Below are 21,789 nucleotides of genomic sequence, written 5' to 3'. Positions count from 1 at the left end.
GAGTTTGAGTATCGCATCTGAATCATCCGACGTACACGGAATGCTTGTCACTCTATGCATAACGACACTTGGAAGGGAGTTTTTGTTTGTTTGTCGAGGGAAGACAGACTGTGTGTCTCCCCATGGTGCATGTTTAGTCTGTAAGAACTGACATCAGAACCGACACAGTGACGTCACATATCCACACAAACCTCCCAGACTTCTTTGCTTGGAGGTCTGTTGTTGATTTTTTTTAATTTTTTTAATTTTTTGCATTTGTTATTTCTCCACTGATCACATCGTAACTTGTAAAATGTTGGCCAATGCACAGCAGGTGCTCTGATGACGCCATCGTCAAATTCATCCCCCGCGGTTTTGACGTCGTGAGCAAAGCATTGCCGCAGAGAACTAACGTTGTGTTATCAGCAAGTATCATGTGTAGTTACTACACACGCAGCCACTGTGGTGTACTTGATTCACTCAATCACACTTTTCTAGTTGTGTTTCTCGTACTTGGTTGGTGGTTCTTAGGGATGCACCGATACTGCATTTACACAGGAAAAGTAGAGTACGAGTATTTGCTTTTCAGTACTCACTGATGCCAAGTACGCAATAAGGCCGTTACACAGCTCCCCCCCCCAACCCCCCCACCACCACCCACCACAGATGTTGTGTTATTTGAACAACATTCAACACAAATTTATCAAAATTGTCATGTCAATCGATATACAACCGGTATCAGTACATATATTTTACAAGGATGAGTAGAGAACTCGACCCAGGTATCGGTACTGATACCCGATACCGGTATCAGTATCGGTGCGTCCCTAGTGGTTGTTTCAGTACATTTTCACTGGACGAGGACACGCAGTGGCCACTGGGGCCTAAACTGTGAACCAGGTCAATGAGTTGGAGCAGGGGACTCCAGGTCACATGGTGTCACATGGTGTCACATGGTGTCGCAGCTGCTACACGCTACAGCGTTAGCGACCGTGCTGGTGTCGTTTGTCACGATGCACAAAGTTGCTTTATGATTTAACACGGCAATCTTTACGCAGTGGGTAAGATGAAGGCACAGGTGAGAACTAACAAGGTGTGAATTTTTATAATGTAAATAGCCTAATATTTATTATTGTGGGTTTTTTTTAAAAAAAAAAAACAAGCTTGTGCTCAATAACAATGCTGAAGAAAGGACGGTGAAGCTTAGTTTACTAGAATTGTGCTTGATGAAAATCTTGCAAAGGTAACCGCTAGAATGCACTGATTTGAATCATATTGTAGCATAAAACGTCATTTTGCGTTTCATTGTGTGTTTACAGCCCCCTCTGCTGGTAGGAATTGTTCCTGACATCCTTTTACCAGGGTAACATCCTTGCCCAGATTCAGCAAGTGTTTTCTGTTCTGGAGGAAGTTCCACCTTGCAGCATTTGGCTGTGGGACCTTCATGAGGCCCCCGGGCCACTGCTTGGCCTCGGGGCGGGGTGGGCTTGTGTTGTTTTTTAATGTCCAAGGTCGTCTCAGCACCTTTTTTTGACTTGAAGTTTGGCTTTCGTGGAGGTTTGTGGCCAGTGAGAAATTGTGACTTAATGCTATGTTGAAAATACATTTTTCTTTTTTTTTTTTTTAGATAGACGCCGATAACTGACGTGTGTAGCTTGAATTAGGGGAGTGTACATGTTGAAGCTGTGGAAAAGTTCACAAATATGGAATTTTAATCATTTCAAATGTGTCTGTCTTAGCTGCTTAGATGAAGTTTTACCTTGGACTGCTTGCTAGTTGGGAAGCTACTCTGGCCGTCCATGTTAGCGTGAGTGTTTCTCCTATTAGAGCGTCGTTACCATTTCATATAAAGACTTTCCTCTGTGAGTGTGTTTACACTATTCTCCCGCTCTTTTTTTTTTTTATTACACTTTGTACCTGAACTTCTGAAAAAAAAAACGTAGCTTTTGTAGCTTGTTAGTGCTTTGCTATGTGCTCGCTCACTAGCTAGCTGTCTTGTACCAGCTCCTAAAGCCTTGGATGGTGCCGAGTGAATGCGTTTGAAACTTACGGGCACTCACTCGCTTGTTAGACACTCAATCTGCTGGCACTTTTGTAGCTAAAAGTGAATATTTGTATATGTATATAAAAGAAAAAAGGCTTAGGGCAACAGGAAATGGTGTGTTGGAAGGTAGCAGTCTTTATTACGCTTCAGAACAGGATTGATTGAGTGACCGAGTGAGTGATTACTTGCTGTTGTGAATTCAGAGCCGATGGTTTTGTGTGAAAGCGCGTTGCAGACGCGAGCCGCTGCTTTTTCGGCTGCCTCTGTATTTTCACGGGAGCGTTTGTTGTTGTTGTTGTTTTTTTTAATACAGACCGAAGCCCAGAAGCAGGAATCTGTTCCATTTGCTTTGCACCTTTTGACTAAAAGTAGTTACAGCCTTGAGTTTTCATCCTCCCTCAAAAATAAGTTCCTGTCCAAGAACAAGTGCATTAAAAGAAAAAGAAAGAAATAAAAAGCCTTAATCGACCAAATTGTATTTGTGTGGAATTCCACATTTGGGCTGATCCAAGTTTGCAATGACCATTTGCCACAAAGGGCTTTTATGTTCTTCACAGTTGCGACACCCTCGACCCCTGTGACTGTGCAGTCGTGTCGTCGTTGGCAAACAGATGACGTGAAAATCTCGAGCCACACAATTTAAACGGTAGTTGGTAGTTGGTAGTTGGCTCGCTCCTTTTAAGAACTTTTGTACGTCTCTGAATATTTTTTTTTTTTTCCTTTGCTATTTCACCAGTCTCACAAAATGAGCCTGGTGAACAGATCGGAGTCCCAACAGGAAGTCGGCGTTATGGTAAATTAACGGCCTGCGTTACATGAAAGTTGCTTTGAAGAGAGAATCCCAATGTTTCCTTGAACGGCCGGATTTCTCTCAGAAAATGTGTGCAGCGAAGAGGCAACGGTAGTTGGACACAGTGTGCGAAATACCCGGCAATATTGGGAGGGGGGGAGACTCTGATTGTTTACCAATATCAATCAAATATCCTCACCACGCCAGAGGCCTAGAATAACCCGCTGGACATCACCTTTGATCACATTGAAAATGATGAGACCCCCTTGAAATTTTGCTCTGAGGCTTTCAGGGTATCGAGGGTTAATCTGGGGGCGGGGGGGGGGTTCCGGCCCCCTTGCGCCCCCTGTATCTCGCACTCTGCTCACGTTTAGATTTGGCAGAATTCAAAGAAGTTGAAAAGCTCAGTGATCCAGCTGCACTGCAGGGGGCGTCAGTGTGCCGGCGGTGGAACTGCAACTGTAGCTCGCCGTCGCAGGTGGATGACCTTCCTGCTTTTTGCCGAGACTCCTCCCCTCACGCGTTTCGACACTTTGTTTTCCTCGTGAGTTGCCTTGAAGGAGCAGCTGCTTTTTTTCACCCAGCTGCTCTGCATTTTGCGTTGCTCCACGTCAGAGCAGCCCTGCTACTGGCTGAGTGCTACGACACTGTGATCAATCAGAGGCTGGTTGCACAGAGACAGACAGGTGTGCAGTAACAGAGGTGCACGAGGACGTCAGGCCCGAGGCCGTGGCTTTATTGGAGCGGCGACTTCTCAACTGGTGGAGTCTCAGCAGCTCCTCATTCATTGGTTAATGGGGGGGGGGGGGGGCGTGTCCGACCTCATCATTGAGTATCGCCCCAAATTTACTTCACAAAGAATAAAATCTCCATCCCCACTTTCTGCTTAAGAACCAGCGAGTTGCCGTGTTGACGGACTCCTAGTGGTGGAGTGTGGAACTGCTGACCGCCGCTGATTGGCTCAGTGTGTGTGAGTCGTGTTTGTGCCCTATCAGCTGCAACCTCACTATAGTGCTTCTTCTTCCTTTGCCTTATTAGCTGCTCTCTCCCAAAGCACGTGTGTGTGCGCGTGTGTGTGTGTGTGTGTGTGTGTGTCACACCATCCATGCGCCACCTTGTAGCTGCTGCCCCCCCCCCCCTGTGGGTTAAAAAACGACACACACGGCAGCCTTCAACTCCTCAAATTTGCGGGTTGCATCCGTCAAAAGAGGGGTCTCTTTTGACGAGAGAGTCAAATAAAAGAGAGTTTGATGTCCACAGAGTGGACATCAAACTGCACTGGTTCTGAATGTGTCGTGCATATCAAGACTGAAACCCTGAGTATGTAGCAAAAATTAAAAAAAACCCAACCGAACCGATTTAGACGTCCAGACTGAGACTTTGGCTTCACCTTTTCGGGGGGGGGGGGAGTTTTGTTTTGGAATCAACGTTGTAGAGGAAGGTTCTGTTGGGGCGACTGGACTTGGTTCTTGCCGTCTCGAAGACGTCTCACCTTCTCATCCACAAGGCTTCCGCAGCACTGAGTCATTAACATCATCGACGCCTCGTTGACAATCAACACCTTCTGTCGAAAAAATCAACAGCATTGCTCACAGAAGGTGCCATCAGACTTTAGCCCCGCCCACACACCCTGGTGGTCAAACGTGGGCCTCTTCAAACTTTTTTCCTTAAAGCTAAAGAAGGACACTTTGGGATGAGAAGGTGAAGCGTCCTCAAAGATGGCAAGAACCAAGTCCAGTCGCCCCCAACAGAACCTTCTTCTGACGTCAAGATGACCCCGATGACTGAGGACCTGCTCAGACGTTTGGAATCAACCAATGAGGAGACAGAATACTGACTGGATGGTGCAATGCATCTGAATGAATACGTGTTGGTCTCCTCACCCCCAAACTTATTTGACTTGGCAGGAAACTTGAGAGATTGTATTCAAAGAGTGGAATGTATGAGAGGCTTTTGGTGCCCTCTGTTCACCCACAAGTACTGTGGAACCAGTCACCTTTTTAAAAAAAAAAACAAAAAAAACACTTTGATGTGCACACTGTGTGAGTGATGGACAGTCACAACTAGCACCAGTCACTATGTTCCCTTCTGCTCTCCTCCTGGGCTTTCGTTTCGCTTGTTAGTCCATGGGTTAGTGCCCTTATTTTGGCGGGGCAGTTGTCACTTGGATGTATGTACCGAAATACAAGCTGCCGCCCTCTCCGGTGCACCTGTTCTTTTTGTCCAATTCTGCTATCTGCTTCTGCTAACACTTTTAGCGGTGCTTTGCTAGCTGCGACCATCTGCTATGCTGACCCTTTGTCAGAAGAAGTGCATTCTGGGTGGAAAAAAACGGCAGAACCCTCGTGACCTAAAGAGCCTAAAAAACAAAACAAAACACAGGTGCTTTTTTTGTATGGGAGCCTCTTCGGGCTTTGCAACAGTTTCCTCTCTCAGTTTAACTTGCGGTGATGATTTCAGACGGGAAACATCCTGGAAACAATGAACGAAGGACAAGCGGCCTCGACGCAGTGTCAGCGAGTGAAACCACTTTGTGTTCACACTCTGACAGACTGAAAAACCCAGTAGGAGACCAGTTAGAATCTCTCTGCGTGGTTTCAACAAGACCGGACGGAGCGCGAACCCGACCCTTCCTGCTGTCCGGACCAGGGGTTGGCCAACTCTTTGACCGGTGGGGCACACAGTGGGTTCTACAGTGATGGATGGAGTGTTTTGGTGAGCCAACAATCGATCACGGGACGTGTAGAAAAACATGTTGCTTTAATGTCAACTGAAAATGAGCCGAAGCAAATTGCAACCAAATCAGTGTCTTTGGAGCCCCCTGGTGGTCAGCTCTTTATTGGAATGACTCTGAAGACAGTGGAAATGATGAAAAACAGCTATTTTGGGCAACTTTAACGGGCTGCGTATGGCCCCCGGGCCGTAGTTTGTCCACCCCTGGTCGAGGCAGACGGTGTGAAGGCTCTCGTCCTCCCGTCTTACGTCCCGGTTCCTCAGTTCCAACCCAACCCAACAGTGAAAACTCTCGTTCCTCAGTTTTTGACAGCATTAAAACACAACCAATCTCCATTTCTTTTTCTTTTTTTTCTTCCTATTGTTGTTGTTGTTGTTGTTGTAAGGCTACTGGTTCCCACGCAACACGTGGCTAGCATAATAAAAACTGTTCTCTACTTAGTACACACCTGCATGCTTTTTCTCGACGGTGTAACCGTAGTTTAGGACGTCAAACTACTGACGACTCTGTGTCTTTCTGACAACTGAATGTTGGACACTTTTCATTCCTTCCCAGTGTTGACGGTGAACTTTTTCTCCCACTTTTTTCCACTGGCGACAACTCGCAATATACGACACTGTTTGTTACTAATATGAAACAAATGAATTAAAACATTGTGAAAAAAATAAATAAATAATCGACTTTGAGTTTGGTCTTTAATTCATTCAGTGGAACGTTGGAAGTGTACAGGAGCCGTGTTGTATTTGGGGGATAATAACCTTGTTATATATAAAAAAAAAAAAAAAAAAAGAAGAACAAAAAAAAAAGAAAAAGAGCCAAAAACACACAAATGAGAACATGGCACAGCAGAACACAACACAACACAACACAACACAACCTGGCTGTGAAATACAAAGACACCGTCAGTGAGAAATAAATATCATTTTACAATGGAGTTGTTTTGGCCAGTGTGTGAAATACCCGTCAATATTCAGGGCTCCCGAATATACAAATATCAGACAATGTGATCTCAGTGACCGTTCAAGGCAATAATATATATGTGTGTATATATATATATTTAGCTTTTCATTAAAAAAAAATAAAATATGAGACCCCTTTAAAAGTGTAACTTTGAGGTCTCGTGGTTTCATCCCAGGCCCACATTTTGTATTTCGCACACTTTAATTTTTGGCAAAGTGGAGAAGCAGTGAGGAGAATTGAGACCATGATTGCATTTTCACATTGTTGACGAGTGTGGGGAGTGAAATCTTACAGTCAGTCAGTTCGCAGGCTGAACGGTTGTTTGGGTTATTTTATGAAATGAAAAAAAAAAATCATAAAAAAAAACAACAAAAAAACAACAAATCACATTTTTGGCTCTCAAAGCCGAGTCACGAGCACACAAGAGTTCTGTCTCTCCTGTTGGATTTCTGTGAAATTGACTTCCACAAAGGGAGCGCAACGCAGCCACACAAAGGTCAAAAGGTCAGGCTAGAGGCAGGAATAATCAAAGGTCTATGACTTTGAGTTCCGGAACTCCCAGTGGATATCACAGGCCAACGGAACACGGAACGCGTGGCTCAAATTGACGCCGTCCAAAAGGCCGGCATCATAAAAAACAAAACAAATGAAGAAAGAAATTCAATATAAATATAAATACACACACACACACGTGTAAAAAAATAAAACAAAACACACAAACGTCGACATATTCTTGCACAACATTCCAACCAAGACGAGACACTTTTGATTTTTGGTCACCTTCCAAACCCCAAAAAAAAACCCAGCTTATTTTTCATCTCGGACAGAAAAAGAAATGCTTGTAATTTTCTTCATCAAGTCAAATTCTTCAGGGCCAAATAGGCCCGCGAGCCTGTTTTCCTCCCTGGATATCAGCTCTGTCTGCATCCAAACAGGCTTCCTCAATAAATGAAGAGACCACGTTGTCAATGTTGGGCTTAAAAAGTGTCATTTTCATAATATTGTAAGTTAGCGCTGAACTGCAGGACTCACTGACTCACTGACTCACTGACTCACTGACTCACAAACGGGCAAAGAGGACGAGGAAGGAAAAGTCTGAGGTGCGAAGAACAGAAGGGACCTGGTTGCGCCTGGACCGTGTTGGCCAATGCACAGAGTCAGAGTGACAAGAGTGAGACTTCCTCTCACTCCTCCTCCAGCAGGTCACTCGTTTTCTTTCCTGTGTTTTAATCATTTTGCTTCCTTTGATTTTTCTGTTTCCTGTTATTTTAGGTGAAGGGAGGGAATTGTTTGCAGTTTCTGCCAAATTTGCATATCGGGGATAAATGAACAGAGACATGCAGTGCGATGCAGTGGTCTTCACCCCCCCCCCCCCCCCCGCCCCCCACTGATCGGCTCCTTCAGCCGCGCTGACAAACAGCCCTGAGAATCACAGTTGCACACGCGTGTGCGTCTGTGTGAAATGAAATGTGAATGATGCACGACGATGCTGCAGTCTCAATAGAATAGAATAGAATAGAAAAGAATAGAATAGAATAGAACAGAGACCTTTATTAATCCCACTCTTGGGGACATTTGTGTCATTATAGCAACAACATAGTGCAAAGGAAGGAAAATTATATTAATGTAAAAAAATAAAGAAATAAAACAAAATATTTAGAGCTAGAAAAGGAAAAAAAAAAGGAGACAACCGCTTCATATCTACAGCCACATTTGAGGAGGTGTGTTTTTTTTTTCTTTTCCTTAAAAAAATCCCCCAAAAATGATGAATGTAAAAAGTAGGAACATCTTTGTAAACCTGGAAAAACACCTGCGTGGTTCGAGAGAGAGTGAGAGAGAGAGAGTGAGCGAGAAAGAGAGAGAGAGAAAGAGAGAGAGAGAGAGAGAGAGAGAGAGTGAGAGTGAGTCAGACGACTGTGTGCAGGGGTGTCCCAGCTGCGTGGGTGGGGGAGGGGGAGGAGTGAGAGGAGGAGAGGGAGTGAGAGGAGGAGGCCTCACGCTGCAGCTCCTCCACCCTCCGCTGCAGCTCCGCCCTCAGGACCAGAATCTCCTTCAGGTTCTGGTGCACCGGCACCTGCAGAGTCCGGGATCAGAACCAGGACCAGGGTCAGGGTCACGATCAGAACCAGAACCAGGATTACATTTAAAATCGGAATCACAGAAACAGAATCCAAACCAGAATCAGGATCCTTTATATTTAAATGCAATAAGAACAAAATGAGTTTTTCAAATCGATGAATTAGTGCAAAAATAAAATGATGCTGCATTCTAAAAAACGAGCAGAGGGGGCGCAGCAGGGTACCTGTGGCCTCATGCGGGGGTTCCAGCGGGCGTAGTAGCTGCTCCACAGCTCCAGGTGCCTGGGGGACACCAGTGGGTACAGCACGTGGTGCTCATAGTCCACGTAGAAGGGGTTGGTGAAGTCCTCCGGTTGGCTGGTGGGGGAGGGGCAGACACACACACACACACACACACACACACACACACACACACACACACACACACCAAACTGTCAGACCACTACGGCAACTCACACAGGTCAAAAACAGAGTGTTTCCAGGCTGGAGAGTCGCACCACCTGTTGATGTAGGACCAGAGGGACAAGGTCTCAGCGGGAACCTCCTGCAGAAGACAGAAAAGACCAGTGAGTCAGTGAGTCAGTGAGTCAGTCAGTGAGTCAGTCAGTCAGTCAGTCAGTGAGTCAGTCAGTGAGTCAGTGACTCAGTCAATCAGTCAGTGAGTCAGTCAGTCAGTGAGTCAGTGAGTCAGTCAGTCAGTCAGTGAGTCAGTCAGTGAGTCAGTGAGTCAGTCAGTGAGTCAGAGTGTCAGTGAGTCAGTCAGTGAGTCAGTCAGTGAGTCATAAAACAGCTGCATTTCCTCCATGTTTGCAGTGTTTGCAGAGTCGTTTCAATAAAGAGCTGAACACCCTGGTGGTTCTGGGTGGTTCTGGGTGGTTCTGGGTGGTTCTAGGTGGTTCTGGATGGTTCTAAGAGCTAAACACCCTGGTTGGGAGTACATACAGCACTACAGCACCACTACAGACCTTGGCCGTCCTCTCCTGCTCGCTGTTATAGAGGAAGGTTCCGAACAGGCAGCTGTACAGGTGGTCCAGCACGGTGATCAGGAAGAGCTCGTTGAACTCAAACGCTGCTGGAAACTGAGGGAGGAGGGGATTTAAACTCAGCTTAACTTCATCACTTCATCACTTCCTCTTAGTTTATCTTCTTTTAGCTGGTCAGAGTGGGGGGGCGGGGGGGGATACCTGTCTGGTCATCTGCCACACGCAGTCGATGAACTGGACGAAGAGCGGCGAGCGTTCCGAGTTGGCGTGGTTCTCGTCTCCGTGACCCACACGCTGCAATTAGAGCCAGAATCAGAATCAGAATTAGAATTAGAATGAGAATGAGAATTAGAATCGGAATCAGAATTAGAATCAAAATGAGATATTTGGGGATATTTTTATAATTGCAGCAATAAATGAATTAAAAAGAAAAAAAGAAGAAGAGAAAATAAGAAGAAATAGATGAAGAAAAAGTGAACATCTCACATCCACACTGACTGTGTACACCAACGTGATGTTTCTACTTACTGCAGCAAACTTGTGGCCAAAGCTGATCCACTCCTTCTCCACCAGGACCTGCCGACGAAAAAACACTTCATTCATTCATTTGCTGTCAGGACCGAGATCTCTGGTTGGTCGGCACGTGACGCAGTCATGTGTTGACCTCTGACCTGGAAGCCCCTGAGCGTGCGGTAGTGGCTGTCCAGCATCAGCATGGCCAGCGAGGTGAGCTGAGCCGTGCGGTCCCAGCCGTCGCTGCAGTGGACCACCACCGACGTCTTGCCCGACTCCAGCTTATCAGCCATCCTGGCTGCTCCCGCCAGGATCAGCTGCACACACACACACACACACACACACACACACACACACACATTATTTCTTTTAATTCTTCTCTTTGCACTGCACACACTGCGATAACTATGTGAATTTCCCCAGTGTGGGATAAATAAAGGCATTCTTCTTCTTCTTCTTCTTCTTCATAGAAACCTGGACCTTCATCATCATCAGAGAGACAGAAGGGTGTCCTACCAGTATGTACTCCAGCCAGTGAGTCTGGTCGATGGCCGAGTGCCAGTGGGCCTCGTCGATGGTGGGGTAGAGCACGTCCTTCATCTTCCTCAGAGACTCCCTCATCACGTGGATGTTGGGGATCTCCAGGAAGTGCATCTCCACGTTGGGGTAGAAGCTCTCACTTTCAAAGCCCCCGTCTTTAGCCTGTAGGTGGGGTGGGGGGGTGGGGTGAGGGGTGCGAGGAGAGACACATTGAGACAAACTGTGTTCTGTACACCAGTCAAACTACAATGAAGGGGTGGTGGGGTGGTGGGGTGGTGGTGGTGGTGGTGATGGTGGTAATAGGGGTGGTGGTGGTGATGGTGGTGATGGTGGTGGTGGTGATGGTGGTGATAGGGGTGGTGGTAATAGGGGTGGTGGTAATAGGGGTGGTGTTGGTGGTGGTGGTGATGGTGGTGATGGTGGTGATAGGGGTGGTGGTAATAGGGGTGGTGTTGGTGGTGGTGGTGATGGTGGTGATGGTGGTGATAGGGGTGGTGGTAATAGGGGTGGTGTTGGTGGTGGTGGTGGTGGTGGTGATGGTGGTGATGGTGGTGATGGTGGTGATGGTGATGGTGATGGTAGTGATAGGGGTGGTGGTGGTGGTGGGGTGGTGGGGGTGGTGGTGATGGTGGTGATAGGGGTGGTGGTGGTGGTGATGGTGATGGTGATGGTGATGGTGGTGGTGGTGGTAATAGGGGTGGTGGTGGTGGTGATGGTGGTGGTGGTGGTGGTGATGGTGGTGGTGATGGTGATGGTGGTGGTGGTGGTAATAGGGGTGGTGATGGTGGTGGTGATGGTGGTGGTGGTAATAGGGGTGGTGGTGGTGGTGATGGTGATGGTGGTGGTGATGGTGGTGGTGGTAATAGGGGTGGTGGTGGTGGTGATGGTGATGGTGGTGGTGGTGGTAATAGGGGTGGTGGTGGTGGTGATGGTGGTGGTGGTGATGGTGATGGTGGTGGTGATGGTGGTGGTGGTGGTGGTGGTGGTAATAGGGGTGGTGATGGTGGTGGTGATGGTGGTGGTAATAGGGGTGGTGGTGGTGGTGATGGTGGTGGTGGTGATGGTGATGGTGGTGGTGATGGTGGTGGTGGTGGTGATAATAGGGGTGGTGTTGGGAGGATGATTCCATGTAGCAGCACCTTGTTGGTGATGGCCACGCTGCACTGGCGAGCGTCAAAGATGGCCAGCTTGTGGGACTGAGCGTTGGCATCCATGATGATCTGCAGGAGGCGCTCATCCTCCTTGCAGCGGCGGTCTGAAGGTCCCACCAGCGGCTGGCTGCAGCGGACGATGGTGGCCTGCGTCTCCGGGTGGATCCAGGACAGAACCTGCAAGCAGAAGAAGAACAGAAGGAGGGGGAAAAGAAGGAGGAGGAGGAGGAGCAAGACCAGTTCAAGGACCAGGAGGACAGACAGATCTGAAGACTAAAGGTTGCACTGCTCAAGCTTAGGATCATCTCCTGATGGCATTAGACAGAGTCTGGTCTGTTCCGGTTCTTTTGGACCTCAGTGGCTGCTACGTTTGATACAGCTGACCACAACATTTCTTCTGAGGAGATGAGATGAGGGTTCTTGGCTTCAAAGATCAAGCCTTGGATCCAGAACATGTTTGTATGAACACTTTCAGTTTGTTCACGTTCACAAGTACTTGCCAGAATGTAAAAGAGCAACTGGAGTTCCTCAAGGATGCGTTCTCAGACCAATACCCTTTCATATTTACATGTTACCTCTCTGTGATATTATTAGAAAGCGCAACATTAACGTTCATCGCTATGCGGATGATACCCAGACCTATCTGTCAGCTAAACCTGACGGAGAAGATCAGCTGGTAAAACTGGAGACTTGCCTGAGTTATATTAGAACCTCAAAGTGGGTCTATTGCTTCATCCAAATGAAGACAGAAGCACAGCGATACAGTTGGGCTTGGCACTGGAGACGCTCTGCTTGGCGTGGCGACCACGTGAGGGTTCACTCACCGGTATGCGGTGCTTGGCTCGGAACGCCGCCACTCGTTTGACGTCTTCGTCCGTGATGTTGGTGGGGATGACCAGCACAGAGGGGTAGGTGTCGCACAGCTCGTAGGTGCTGTTCACTTTACTGATAGTCCAGCTCTCATTGGGGAGACCCTGTTCAAACATCCATGCTGGCGGTTAGCCAATCAATGTAATGGTTCAAAAAGTTGATTGACGGCTCAGCGGTACCAAAGGAAACCGTGTGCAACACCAGGTTCACCGCCACACAGGAACGGAACACCACCTGCGCTCCCGTGTGTTTTTACATTGTGCATTCACAGCCTGCATTGCAGAACCTTGATAAAACCTCATTGGAATATTACACCTAGCATGGTAGAACGGAAATGTGGGTGGCAGCATCTGCAAACACAGCAGTCACTCAGCGGTTGTGCCACCACTGGATTTCTTTGTTCTGAGTGGCAGACTGTCGTGGTCGGTACCTGGCGCTTGTACTCTGCCAGTGGGTCGTACACCTTCCAGCCATCCACAGGAAACACCTCCTTGTACTGGAAGGCAAACAGCGACTGGAAGAGGAGAGAAGAGGAAGACAAATAGCGACGGGTGAACAGACTTAACAAAAAAAAAAAAAAAAAAAAAAAAAAAAAAGTTCAAGTGTCTTGGGAATCAAACATCACATTTCTGCTGATGGTGAGAAAACATCAGATTTATTTATTTATTTATTTATTTTTTACATTTTTGAGCGAAATAAAGTCTCGTCTTATACGACCCAGTAGTATCCTGTGAAACTGCTGCTTCTGTAAAACTCTTTAAAGGTCCCATATAATAACATTGTTTGTCTTCATGCTGGAGGAGCACTGCATGACTCAAAGAACTCCATAGATCTCCACAGCAGAGCCGCTCATTGAGGCCTACAGTGATCGTTATTAGTTCATATTTACAAATAAGGAGAATGAGAAACAAATAATAATGCCACGGAGTTTGTAACTGTGAGGTGACGGTGCTTTCATGTCACTGACCGTGCTGTGAGACAGAGGGAAGGCCAGTCCGGTGAGCAGCGGCACCAAGTCCAGGGGGCTCTCCTCCGTCTTATAAGCAAACCTGTGGCTCCTCATGTCCTGGTGGGCACACACGGCAAACAGCACAGTGAAGAACTATCAATGGTATGACTGGAATTATAATTTCATTGTTTCTTTTTCTTGTCTTTGGACACATTTCATGGAGTCACAGTTGAGGCAGGCAGTTGGTTACAGTGCAGGAAAAGATGGTAAAAGAAAAGAAATATACACACCAGTAAATATGTATTAAATGTTTCTCATTTCTCCCTGCAGCCATCAGGCTGTACAGCTGCACGCCGTGAAAAGAATCATCTTCTCAAACACTTTACCTTTCATGGAGGTGCAATAAAACACTCAAAACACTATATATCATTTTTATATATGTGTAAACTGGTAAAATAATGCAACTGTCCACACGGTGTAAATATCTTGTTTTTCCATTTCTTTTAAAATACACAAATCCTCAATATTAGGCTCATTTTTTTCTCTTTTTGAGTGCTGAGTGCGGCATTTAAGTCGATCCTTCCTCTGCAGATTGTCCTACTCCACTGATTCCAATCTTGTGTTATTTTTTTATTCATTTATGTATCAGTGAGATCCAATCGCTAATGCTGACACTACAATAAACATTATTCTCTCTGAATGGTGGTTGAAGCTCATCAGTAAGGTTCACCGAAGATACACACAGACATGCTGAGATGAATTTGTTAAATAAATAAATAAAAAAATACAAAGCTTTTTAAAGTGGAAGATTGGATTTGTTGGACTGGTGTTTGGCTCCATGTGCTACCTTGCAGACCAGCTCCAGTCCTCTGGTGTTCTCCCCCTGGTTGGGGACGCTGATCTTCTCCAGCCGGCTGATGACTCCCAGGTTCACATCCAGAATGAATGGAGATTCCTGTGTGTGTGTGTGTGTGTGTGTGTGTGTGTGTGTGTGTGTGTGTGTGAAAAGATCAGACGATTAGAAACAGCAGCAAAAGGCATCCAGAGAACATCAAGTGCTGTTTGACCAGTGTTTCTCAACTGGTGGGTTGCGACCTCAAGAGGGGGTCGCCGAGCTGTTTCAATTTGGTCACGGCTTCGATATTGCAGGACACACAATTAAATTAAATTAAATCAAATTAAATTAAATTAAATTAAATTAAATTAAATTAAATTAAATTAAATTAAATTAAATTCAATAATAATTTCAATCATTTATTGACTTGACGTGATAGAAAGTTTTTTTTTTTTTTTATTATTGTTGTGCAATAAATTTGTGTCTTTGCGACTCGGTGATGTTCCTGAGAGTCCGCCTGTTGAGAAGCACTGTGCTGGAGCAGGAAGCAGTGAACGAGTGGTGCAGTACCCTCTCCACACGCACGAAGTACAGCTTGTAGTCTGTGACGGTGAGAACTCCGTTGACCAGGCCGCTGAATGGACAGATATACATCACATCCTTGACTGGAGGGACAGACAGACAGACAGACAGACAGACAGACAGACAGACACACTGTTAATTACTAAACAGCAGTGTTGACAGCCTGCTCACGATAAGAGCAGAGGTCTTCTGTCTCATTTGGACTGGACTGGTTGAAGGATTTGCATGATGAGGACTCAGTGTGGTGATGGCTGCAGTCAAAAGTGCATCCAACAAATATGAGCTTGACGGAGCTCATTCATTGTACATACATTGGAATTATTTGACATTATTTTGTAAAAACATCAACAATTTTTTAGGAGGGTGGGGGGGCTACCATACCAAATTGTATTAATTTTTTTTTTATTGACATAAACAACAAAACTGAATGAAGTCATTAAAGACATTTTTAGGCCTAATATTTAAGATTTATGTATTTGGATTGCAATAGATTAGATTAGATTATATCAGATTGAACTTTATTGATCCCAAATTGGGAAACTAGACTGTTGCAGCAGTCAAAAAGCAATACGAGAAATGAAAAATGAAGAATAAAAAATAGAATATTTTTTATTCTTCATTTTTTATTCTTATTTACTATCCAGTAGTTACAGTTTACAGTTAAAGGCTGGTAAAACTAAGCAGTACTTGTCAGTCTAAAATGAATGAAACAACAAAGGATGAGATTAATGTAGTGGACCTGATGTGTTGTAAATACTTAACGTCAGCGTATATTTATCACCAGTTCCTTTCTATTTCATATGCACCAGGCCTATGCAAACAAATGTACTCAATTATTAATTATGTATTTGGAACACGTTGGGTTTATAAGTGCCATGACATTAATCTCATTCTTAGTCATTTTTTATTTATTTTAGACGGACAAATATGCATCACATGAAGTTTATTAGTTTGTTTACATTAAAACTACGCAATCCAAAAACATGGTAATTTTAAATGTATTTAAAATACATAAACGTTAAATATTGGTTCAATAATCCTCTGCAGACATTGATTGCAGCCTTGTGTTATTTGTCTTGCATGGATGCATCAGTGGGATCTGATCTCTCACATCAACATGCTTAGCGCCACCTACTGGATTGACCACTCCTGACTGATAATCTCTGAAGCAGTTTGGTCGGAAACAGGATGTGGGAACTACAGACACAACAGCAGCTGGACAAACTACCTGTAGTTTGGATGTTCTCTCCGGGTAACAGAGGGACCTTGTTCTGGAACATTTTGGCGTTGGAACCGAATCTCAGGCCCGGAAGGTTCTGCAGTTCAAGGCACAGACGGGTCAGTTGGAGAACAAGAACACCGAACACAACTTTTTTTTTGCTTTTATTTTGGTTTTTGTTTGGAGGGACTTCTAGAACTGCTTCCTGTCCCAGGCCCAAGTTAAAAAACCACTCTGAGCAAACAGAGAAGCTTCTAGCAAACGTTGGCCTACATCACCCTAACAATGTCCTCCCACTTACAATTACACACTGCCATTATACACAACTGCAATGTATAATCATATATATACAGACATATTCAGGAAGTGTCAGATTTGATTTTTATCTTACCTTTATCTCTCTTTATACTACAGTTCAGCTCTTTGCAGGCTCTTTATTTTACCACACGAGTTCCTACACGAGCAATAAAGTATCCATCCGTCTGTCTGTCTGTCTGTCTGTCTGTCTGTCTATTTAATGGCCTTATGTTGTCTTATGAAACAAAACAATATCCTGATGAGTAGTGTTTCTACCCACCTGCCAATTTAGCATATAAATGTATGCATTTCATGGCAGAATTCAAGTATTTTACTTCATACTTTTACTTTGTTTTTTTTTTAACTGCCCAGGTTGGTAAAAAAAAAAAGAAAAAGAAGAAAAAAAGCCAGCAGGGGTTGATTCATTCTGCTAACGTGTTTTAATGAAGGACCCAGTAGCCCCACTGGACTCACTGCTACCTCCACTCTTTATTGTTCTGTTTACACCTGCAAGTATTTTTATTTCTGTCTTCATCCTTCGTTAATATATTTCTTGATATTTTTTGCACCCCAGCTTTTTTTCCTTTTGCTGCTGTAATTATGCACACTGCCCCACCGTGGGATCAATAAAGGTCTGGGCCGGTCTTTCCAATCATTCCACCTGGGTTTCATCCAGAGTTCTGTGCGCTGCGCCTGCGCCTGCGCCTGCGAGCAGATTCTTGTCCCTACGGCCGCTGTCCAAAGGCCGTTCTACTGCTTTATGCTCTGTCTCTCTCCTCTAACAACACCTAACATCCAAACATCACGAGCAAATCTGGAATATCAGCCTCGCCTTCATGAAGGCAACATTAGTCTTGTTAGGACTCGGTCTGCGTGAAATGTTTGAGACGGGTGGATCAAAGTGACGCGTTGTGAAAACGTACAAAAACACAGAGTTACAGCGTTGAGGATTAAAGCACTCACTTTACACACACACATGACATGAAGGGAACTGGTGGGGAGGAATTTAGTAAAAGCATCGTCACAATGGCTATTAGACACCTTTGGTGTTAGCCGTTAGCAGCGCAGCGGGGCGTGACTATTGCCACGCCCCGCTGCGGCGGCACACTGCAGCATTCTGGGAAAAAAAAATACAACTTGCAGGAACAACAAAAGTTTTAGGACAGAAAAAAAAAAAAAAAAAAAAAAAAGGTGGAGGAGCAGGACGAGAGGCGTGCAGGGAAGGATGGAATGATGACAGAGGGAGGGAGAGAGGGAGAGAGTGAGAGAGGGAGACTTGCCACAGCGCTGGAAGAATTGTCAGAATTGTCTTCATCCTGTGAATCTTGCTGCAGAGGAAGAGCCAGCGTGAAAAGTGTTGCAGGCAGAGAGAGAGAGAAAGACAGAGACGCATTAAAATAAAGAAATGAAGAAACGCAGAAATAAATGCCAGACTTTCTAACAGGAGGAGAGCCCACACGGCCTGGCCCTCCGTGTCTACAACACACACACACACACACACACACTGTACTCTGCGCGAGTGCTTTTCCCAACAAGCCCAGATCATTGAAACACAACTCAGGGTGTTGTAACGACAGTCGTGCGTGCTCTCTGAAAGTGAAAAGGAGTCGAGGGCGACAACAGGCCCCAAAGCCGGGATAAAGTTGTGGTAAACGGAGGCAGAGAGAAGCACACTGAGCTGGAAGAGGAGAAGAGAGAAGAGCTGCCCTGTCTGGAGGAACGCTGGAGTTTACAGGAGAGTGAAGGTCCACTAACAGACTGTACTTACAAATTCAACTAATCCACAATCATTTGTGCCTTTTTTTTTTTTTTATTAATAAGTTGACGTCTGTGTTTCACACAACAAGCTATTATAGAAACGTACATTTTGTGAGTCTTGCTGACCGACGAAAGCAAGTCCTCAAATCGCACCAAATACCTTAATATTACACACATGCAAAATCAAATGTATTTTTTTTTTTTTTTTTTTGCGGTAAATCAAAATGTTTTTGTCAGGTGCAAAAAGAACAAAAGAAGTTGAGAGCCGGCTGGACGCCCATGGCTCAAAATCAAATTTCAAATAAAAAAAAAACAACAAAAACATTGAAATCAATAAAATGCGAATAAAAATCGTATGCCTCATTTTTTTAGTTTCAGCCTTCTGATTTAAATTTCAACAGGAACCTTTTTCCACAGGCTGATAGTGCATTTCAAAAATAAAATCACACCAATAAATCAATGACGTGCTAATAATATTCCTCAGTGAACGTCCTGTCCTGAACGACGCACCTCAAATACCAGCAGAGCATTTTGGGATTTGTAGTATTAGCGCCACGCTACGTACGCTGTATAACAGCGGCCGGCAGCTCCAGCAGTGATTTCGTAGTTGCCTCGTGGGCCAAATGTAATTACACTACCGGGCCAGATTTGGCCCGAGGGCCAGAGTTTGACACCTACGCAGTAGCTCATCTAATCCAGTAGAGCTGCACCACCCGGCAGAGTCGGGTGAAGCCGAAAGCACAAAGCTAAAGCCACAGCACTAATAAAGCGCATATACATGTAGCAGCACCGCTAACGTTGTGCAGAGCCACTCACCATGAGGTCTGGCCGTCTCCCAGCCTGTCAGCAGTGAGATACAGGGTGGTGAGAAATACAGAGGTGCGGTGTGTTTGCTGTTTGTGTGTCTCTCTCTGTGCCAGTGGTACCAACCTTGCTGTCCCTGCTGGCCATGTCAGACGGGACCGGCCCAGAGATCTGACTGCAGATGGTGGCCGCTATCAGCTGCTTGCACCATTCCACGTGAGAACCTGTGGGACTGGATGAGTGGATGAGTCGGAGAGACAAGTGGAAGGTTGAAAAAGAAAAAGAAACAGATAACACGATATGACTGTCATTGGCATTTTCACCTCTCCACCCCAAAATATGATTTTATGATAGCTAGGCAATCTAGTAACTCAATTGTGTCTTCAAAAGATATATTTATTGTTATTAGCGGAGTACGAAATATCGGTCAATATTTTCGGGGGGGGGGGGGGGGGGTCGCCATTCTACTGATTTGTTACTCAATATCAATCAAAATTTGCAGCAAGCATATTTTTTAAAAAAAATTGAATATTGGGGGACAAGGTGATTTTAAAGACATGTTGGTGACCATCACTGACAATAAGATGCCCCTTCAATTTTGCTTTGAGACTTTCAGAAGGGTCTCAACGGTGAATCAGGCCCCCCCCCGTCTCCTCTTTATTTTGCACAATGTTTATTAGCATTTTTCTTTTATTACAGACACATGACTATTTTACGACAGGAACAAAAATAACGTCTCAAAATAGTCACGTGTCTGTTAGAAAAGAAAAACTAGCACATCCTAGCCAAGTGTTTCGGACTTACTTTATTTATTTATTTATTTTTAAAGTGAAAATACAAAATACAAGACAAGAAAGAAAACGTTTCAGGGCACTATTTTCCTCGGCGCATTAACACAGTATTGGTGTGACTGGGTTTTTTTCTTTTTTTTCTTTTTTTTAAAAGACATAATCCTCTACTGTTCACATCTGTCATTAGAATTCAGTGAAATGACCGTGAGAACACTCACGAGCGACTGGCATATAATCGAAGAATACTGTGGATCAACAACGAGACAAGCATCTCGCTATCAAACAGCGATCTTTTAACGGCCATTTAATTTGTTGTGTTAAAAAAAAAAATCGAGCAGCTGGAAACTCGAACGTCAGAATGCCACACACTGTACACCAAACGCCCTCCAAGCAGCTGGTCGCAGGTATTTCATTATCACAGACTTTTATTTAATGTGAAACAGACCTTCGTCTGGATTCACTAAAAGTAGTGACAGCAGTGATGTTTGGGTGAAGTTACACACAAGCAAAGATGGAATTTGTAGAAAACTTCGGCGAAATCGCGGTGTTTTTTGTTGTTCTTGTTGTTTTATAAACAATAATTAGTGTAATCTGAGTAATTGCAGAGTAATCATTTTTGGATATTTTTCTATCATAACTAATATTTGTATTATTATTATAATATCATGAAGATGTATTATTTATTTTTATTTTTTGTCAGTCCCACAAGATAATAGTTCCGACCTGAACCGTGTGTTTCGGGGGACATTTTATTTTGGGGGACAAAAAAAAAAAAGATTCGGGGGTGCGACGGGATAGTTTAAAAAAAATAAAATTAAAAATAAAGTGCAAAGTTCTTTGCTAGTGCTGCTGCCCCTCTGGCCGACAACAAAGCGTCAATAAACACACAACCCGCTGTTAGCCACCGCCCGAGAGGACCTAAAACCTGCTGGGTTTACACTAGCATGAGAACCGGAAATGAATGATTGACGTCGTCACTTGACAGGTTTAATCTAATCTAACATGGAATCTTCTCACCTATCCAGGGTTTCACTACCGCCGCCGCCGCCGCCACCGCTTGGCCCGCAGCTCGGCGAGCCCCACGGCTTCCTGCTGCTGCTCGGCCCCGGTCCGTCCCCACCTACGGCGGCCGGGTGCTGCTTCTCCATCCGGCGGCTGGTCGGACAGCTGCTGTGTGTCGCCGAGAGACGAGAAGAAGAATCCTCCTCCTCCTCCTGTGCGTGTGTCTAAAGATGCTGCCAAATGTGTTCCTGTTTGGTTGCTAACTAGTCTTCAGTGAGTCAGTCCCCCCCACCCCCCCCTCCTAAGATGGTGGGTGGAATTTCTATTTGTTGTAATAACGTGGTGATGCCTTCTCGGCTGTCTGTCTGCTGCGAGATGTTGTTGTTCGCTTCCGTCGCATCTCTTCTCTTCCTCACTATGTAGCTCCGCCCACACAGATGATGATGAGGATGCGAAGCTCGAGGTGGAGCCACGATCGACCGTCTACACCAGGCATGGGCAAACTGCGGCCCGAGGCCCATATGCGGCCCGCTAGGCTCTTTTATCCGGCCCGGCCGAACTTGAAGAAGTGATATTAAAAGTCAGTAAGTCATAAAATAGCCGAATTTCATTCTGTTTCAGTGTCATTTCAATAAAGAGCTAAATCCCGTGGGGCTTCAAAGACATTGATTTTCTTGCAACTTTGCTTTGGTTCATTTTTAATTGACATTAAAGCAACATGTTTTCTAAACATCCCATCGTATATTTTTTCTACTATGAGGTGGCTCACCAAAACACTGCATCATGCTGCTACTGTAATTTGTGGAAAGGACCACAAATTACATACATTTACAAACAAGTTCAACATGTTTTGTTGGTGTAAATCGCTTAAAAAAAATAAAAATAAAATAAAAAATCTTAAAAATGCCAT

General features: G+C 45.0%; 1 protein-coding gene and 2 long non-coding RNA genes across 4 annotated transcripts; 2 read left to right on the top strand and 1 right to left on the bottom strand.

Moving 5' to 3' along the window:
* Positions 1–456: 456 nt before the first annotated feature.
* LOC142897862 (uncharacterized) lies at positions 457–1,354 on the top strand. Its single transcript, XR_012928500.1, has 2 exons — positions 457–714; positions 762–1,354. It is a non-coding gene; the product is annotated as an uncharacterized LOC142897862 (long non-coding RNA).
* Positions 1,355–4,303: 2,949 nt separating this feature from the next.
* On the top strand, positions 4,304–6,377 carry LOC142897894 (uncharacterized). The gene is made up of 2 exons (XR_012928504.1): positions 4,304–6,308; positions 6,341–6,377. It is a non-coding gene; the product is annotated as an uncharacterized LOC142897894 (long non-coding RNA).
* Positions 6,378–8,038: 1,661 nt separating this feature from the next.
* On the bottom strand, positions 8,039–21,162 carry mtmr1a (myotubularin related protein 1a). Of its 2 annotated transcripts, XM_076040579.1 has the most exons (18): positions 20,895–21,162; positions 19,213–19,318; positions 19,099–19,122; positions 16,237–16,324; positions 14,997–15,091; positions 14,439–14,546; positions 13,610–13,708; positions 13,073–13,156; positions 12,597–12,746; positions 11,761–11,949; positions 10,598–10,783; positions 10,240–10,398; positions 10,097–10,144; positions 9,770–9,862; positions 9,551–9,664; positions 9,086–9,129; positions 8,810–8,942; positions 8,039–8,581 (listed from the first exon to the last, which is right to left on the bottom strand). In XM_076040579.1, exons 1-18 carry the CDS (start codon positions 21,023–21,025, stop codon positions 8,414–8,416), a joined length of 2,019 nt encoding a protein of 672 aa, XP_075896694.1. In that variant the 5' UTR covers positions 21,026–21,162; the 3' UTR covers positions 8,039–8,413. The 2 variants fall into 2 exon arrangements, with proteins under 2 accessions (XP_075896694.1, XP_075896695.1); XM_076040580.1 differs by lacking the exon at positions 19,099–19,122.
* Between the last annotated feature and the right edge of the window lie 627 nt (positions 21,163–21,789).

Source organism: Nelusetta ayraudi, unplaced genomic scaffold (genome assembly GCF_046127955.1).
Source record: "Nelusetta ayraudi isolate G7.1 ecotype Tasmania unplaced genomic scaffold, CSIRO-AGI_Nayr_v1 ptg000061l, whole genome shotgun sequence".
Taxonomy (NCBI): Eukaryota; Metazoa; Chordata; class Actinopteri; order Tetraodontiformes; family Monacanthidae; genus Nelusetta; species Nelusetta ayraudi.
The sequence above is the reverse complement of the archived record's forward strand: the minus strand, read 5'-3'. Positions and strand labels throughout refer to the sequence as shown.

Bases quoted from the DNA above. Each gene is read 5' to 3' on its own strand.
- mtmr1a (XM_076040579.1), bottom strand. From the start codon at position 21,025: ATGGAGAAGCAGCACCCGGCCGCCGTAGGTGGGGACGGACCGGGGCCG. The intron at 14,547-14,996 runs GTACTGCACCAC...ACACACACACAG, and splicing joins ACTTCGTGCGTGTGGAGAGG to GAATCTCCATTCATTCTGGA. The intron at 8,943-9,085 runs GTGGTGCGACTC...CTCCCCCACCAG, and splicing joins CTCTGGTCCTACATCAACAG to CCAACCGGAGGACTTCACCA.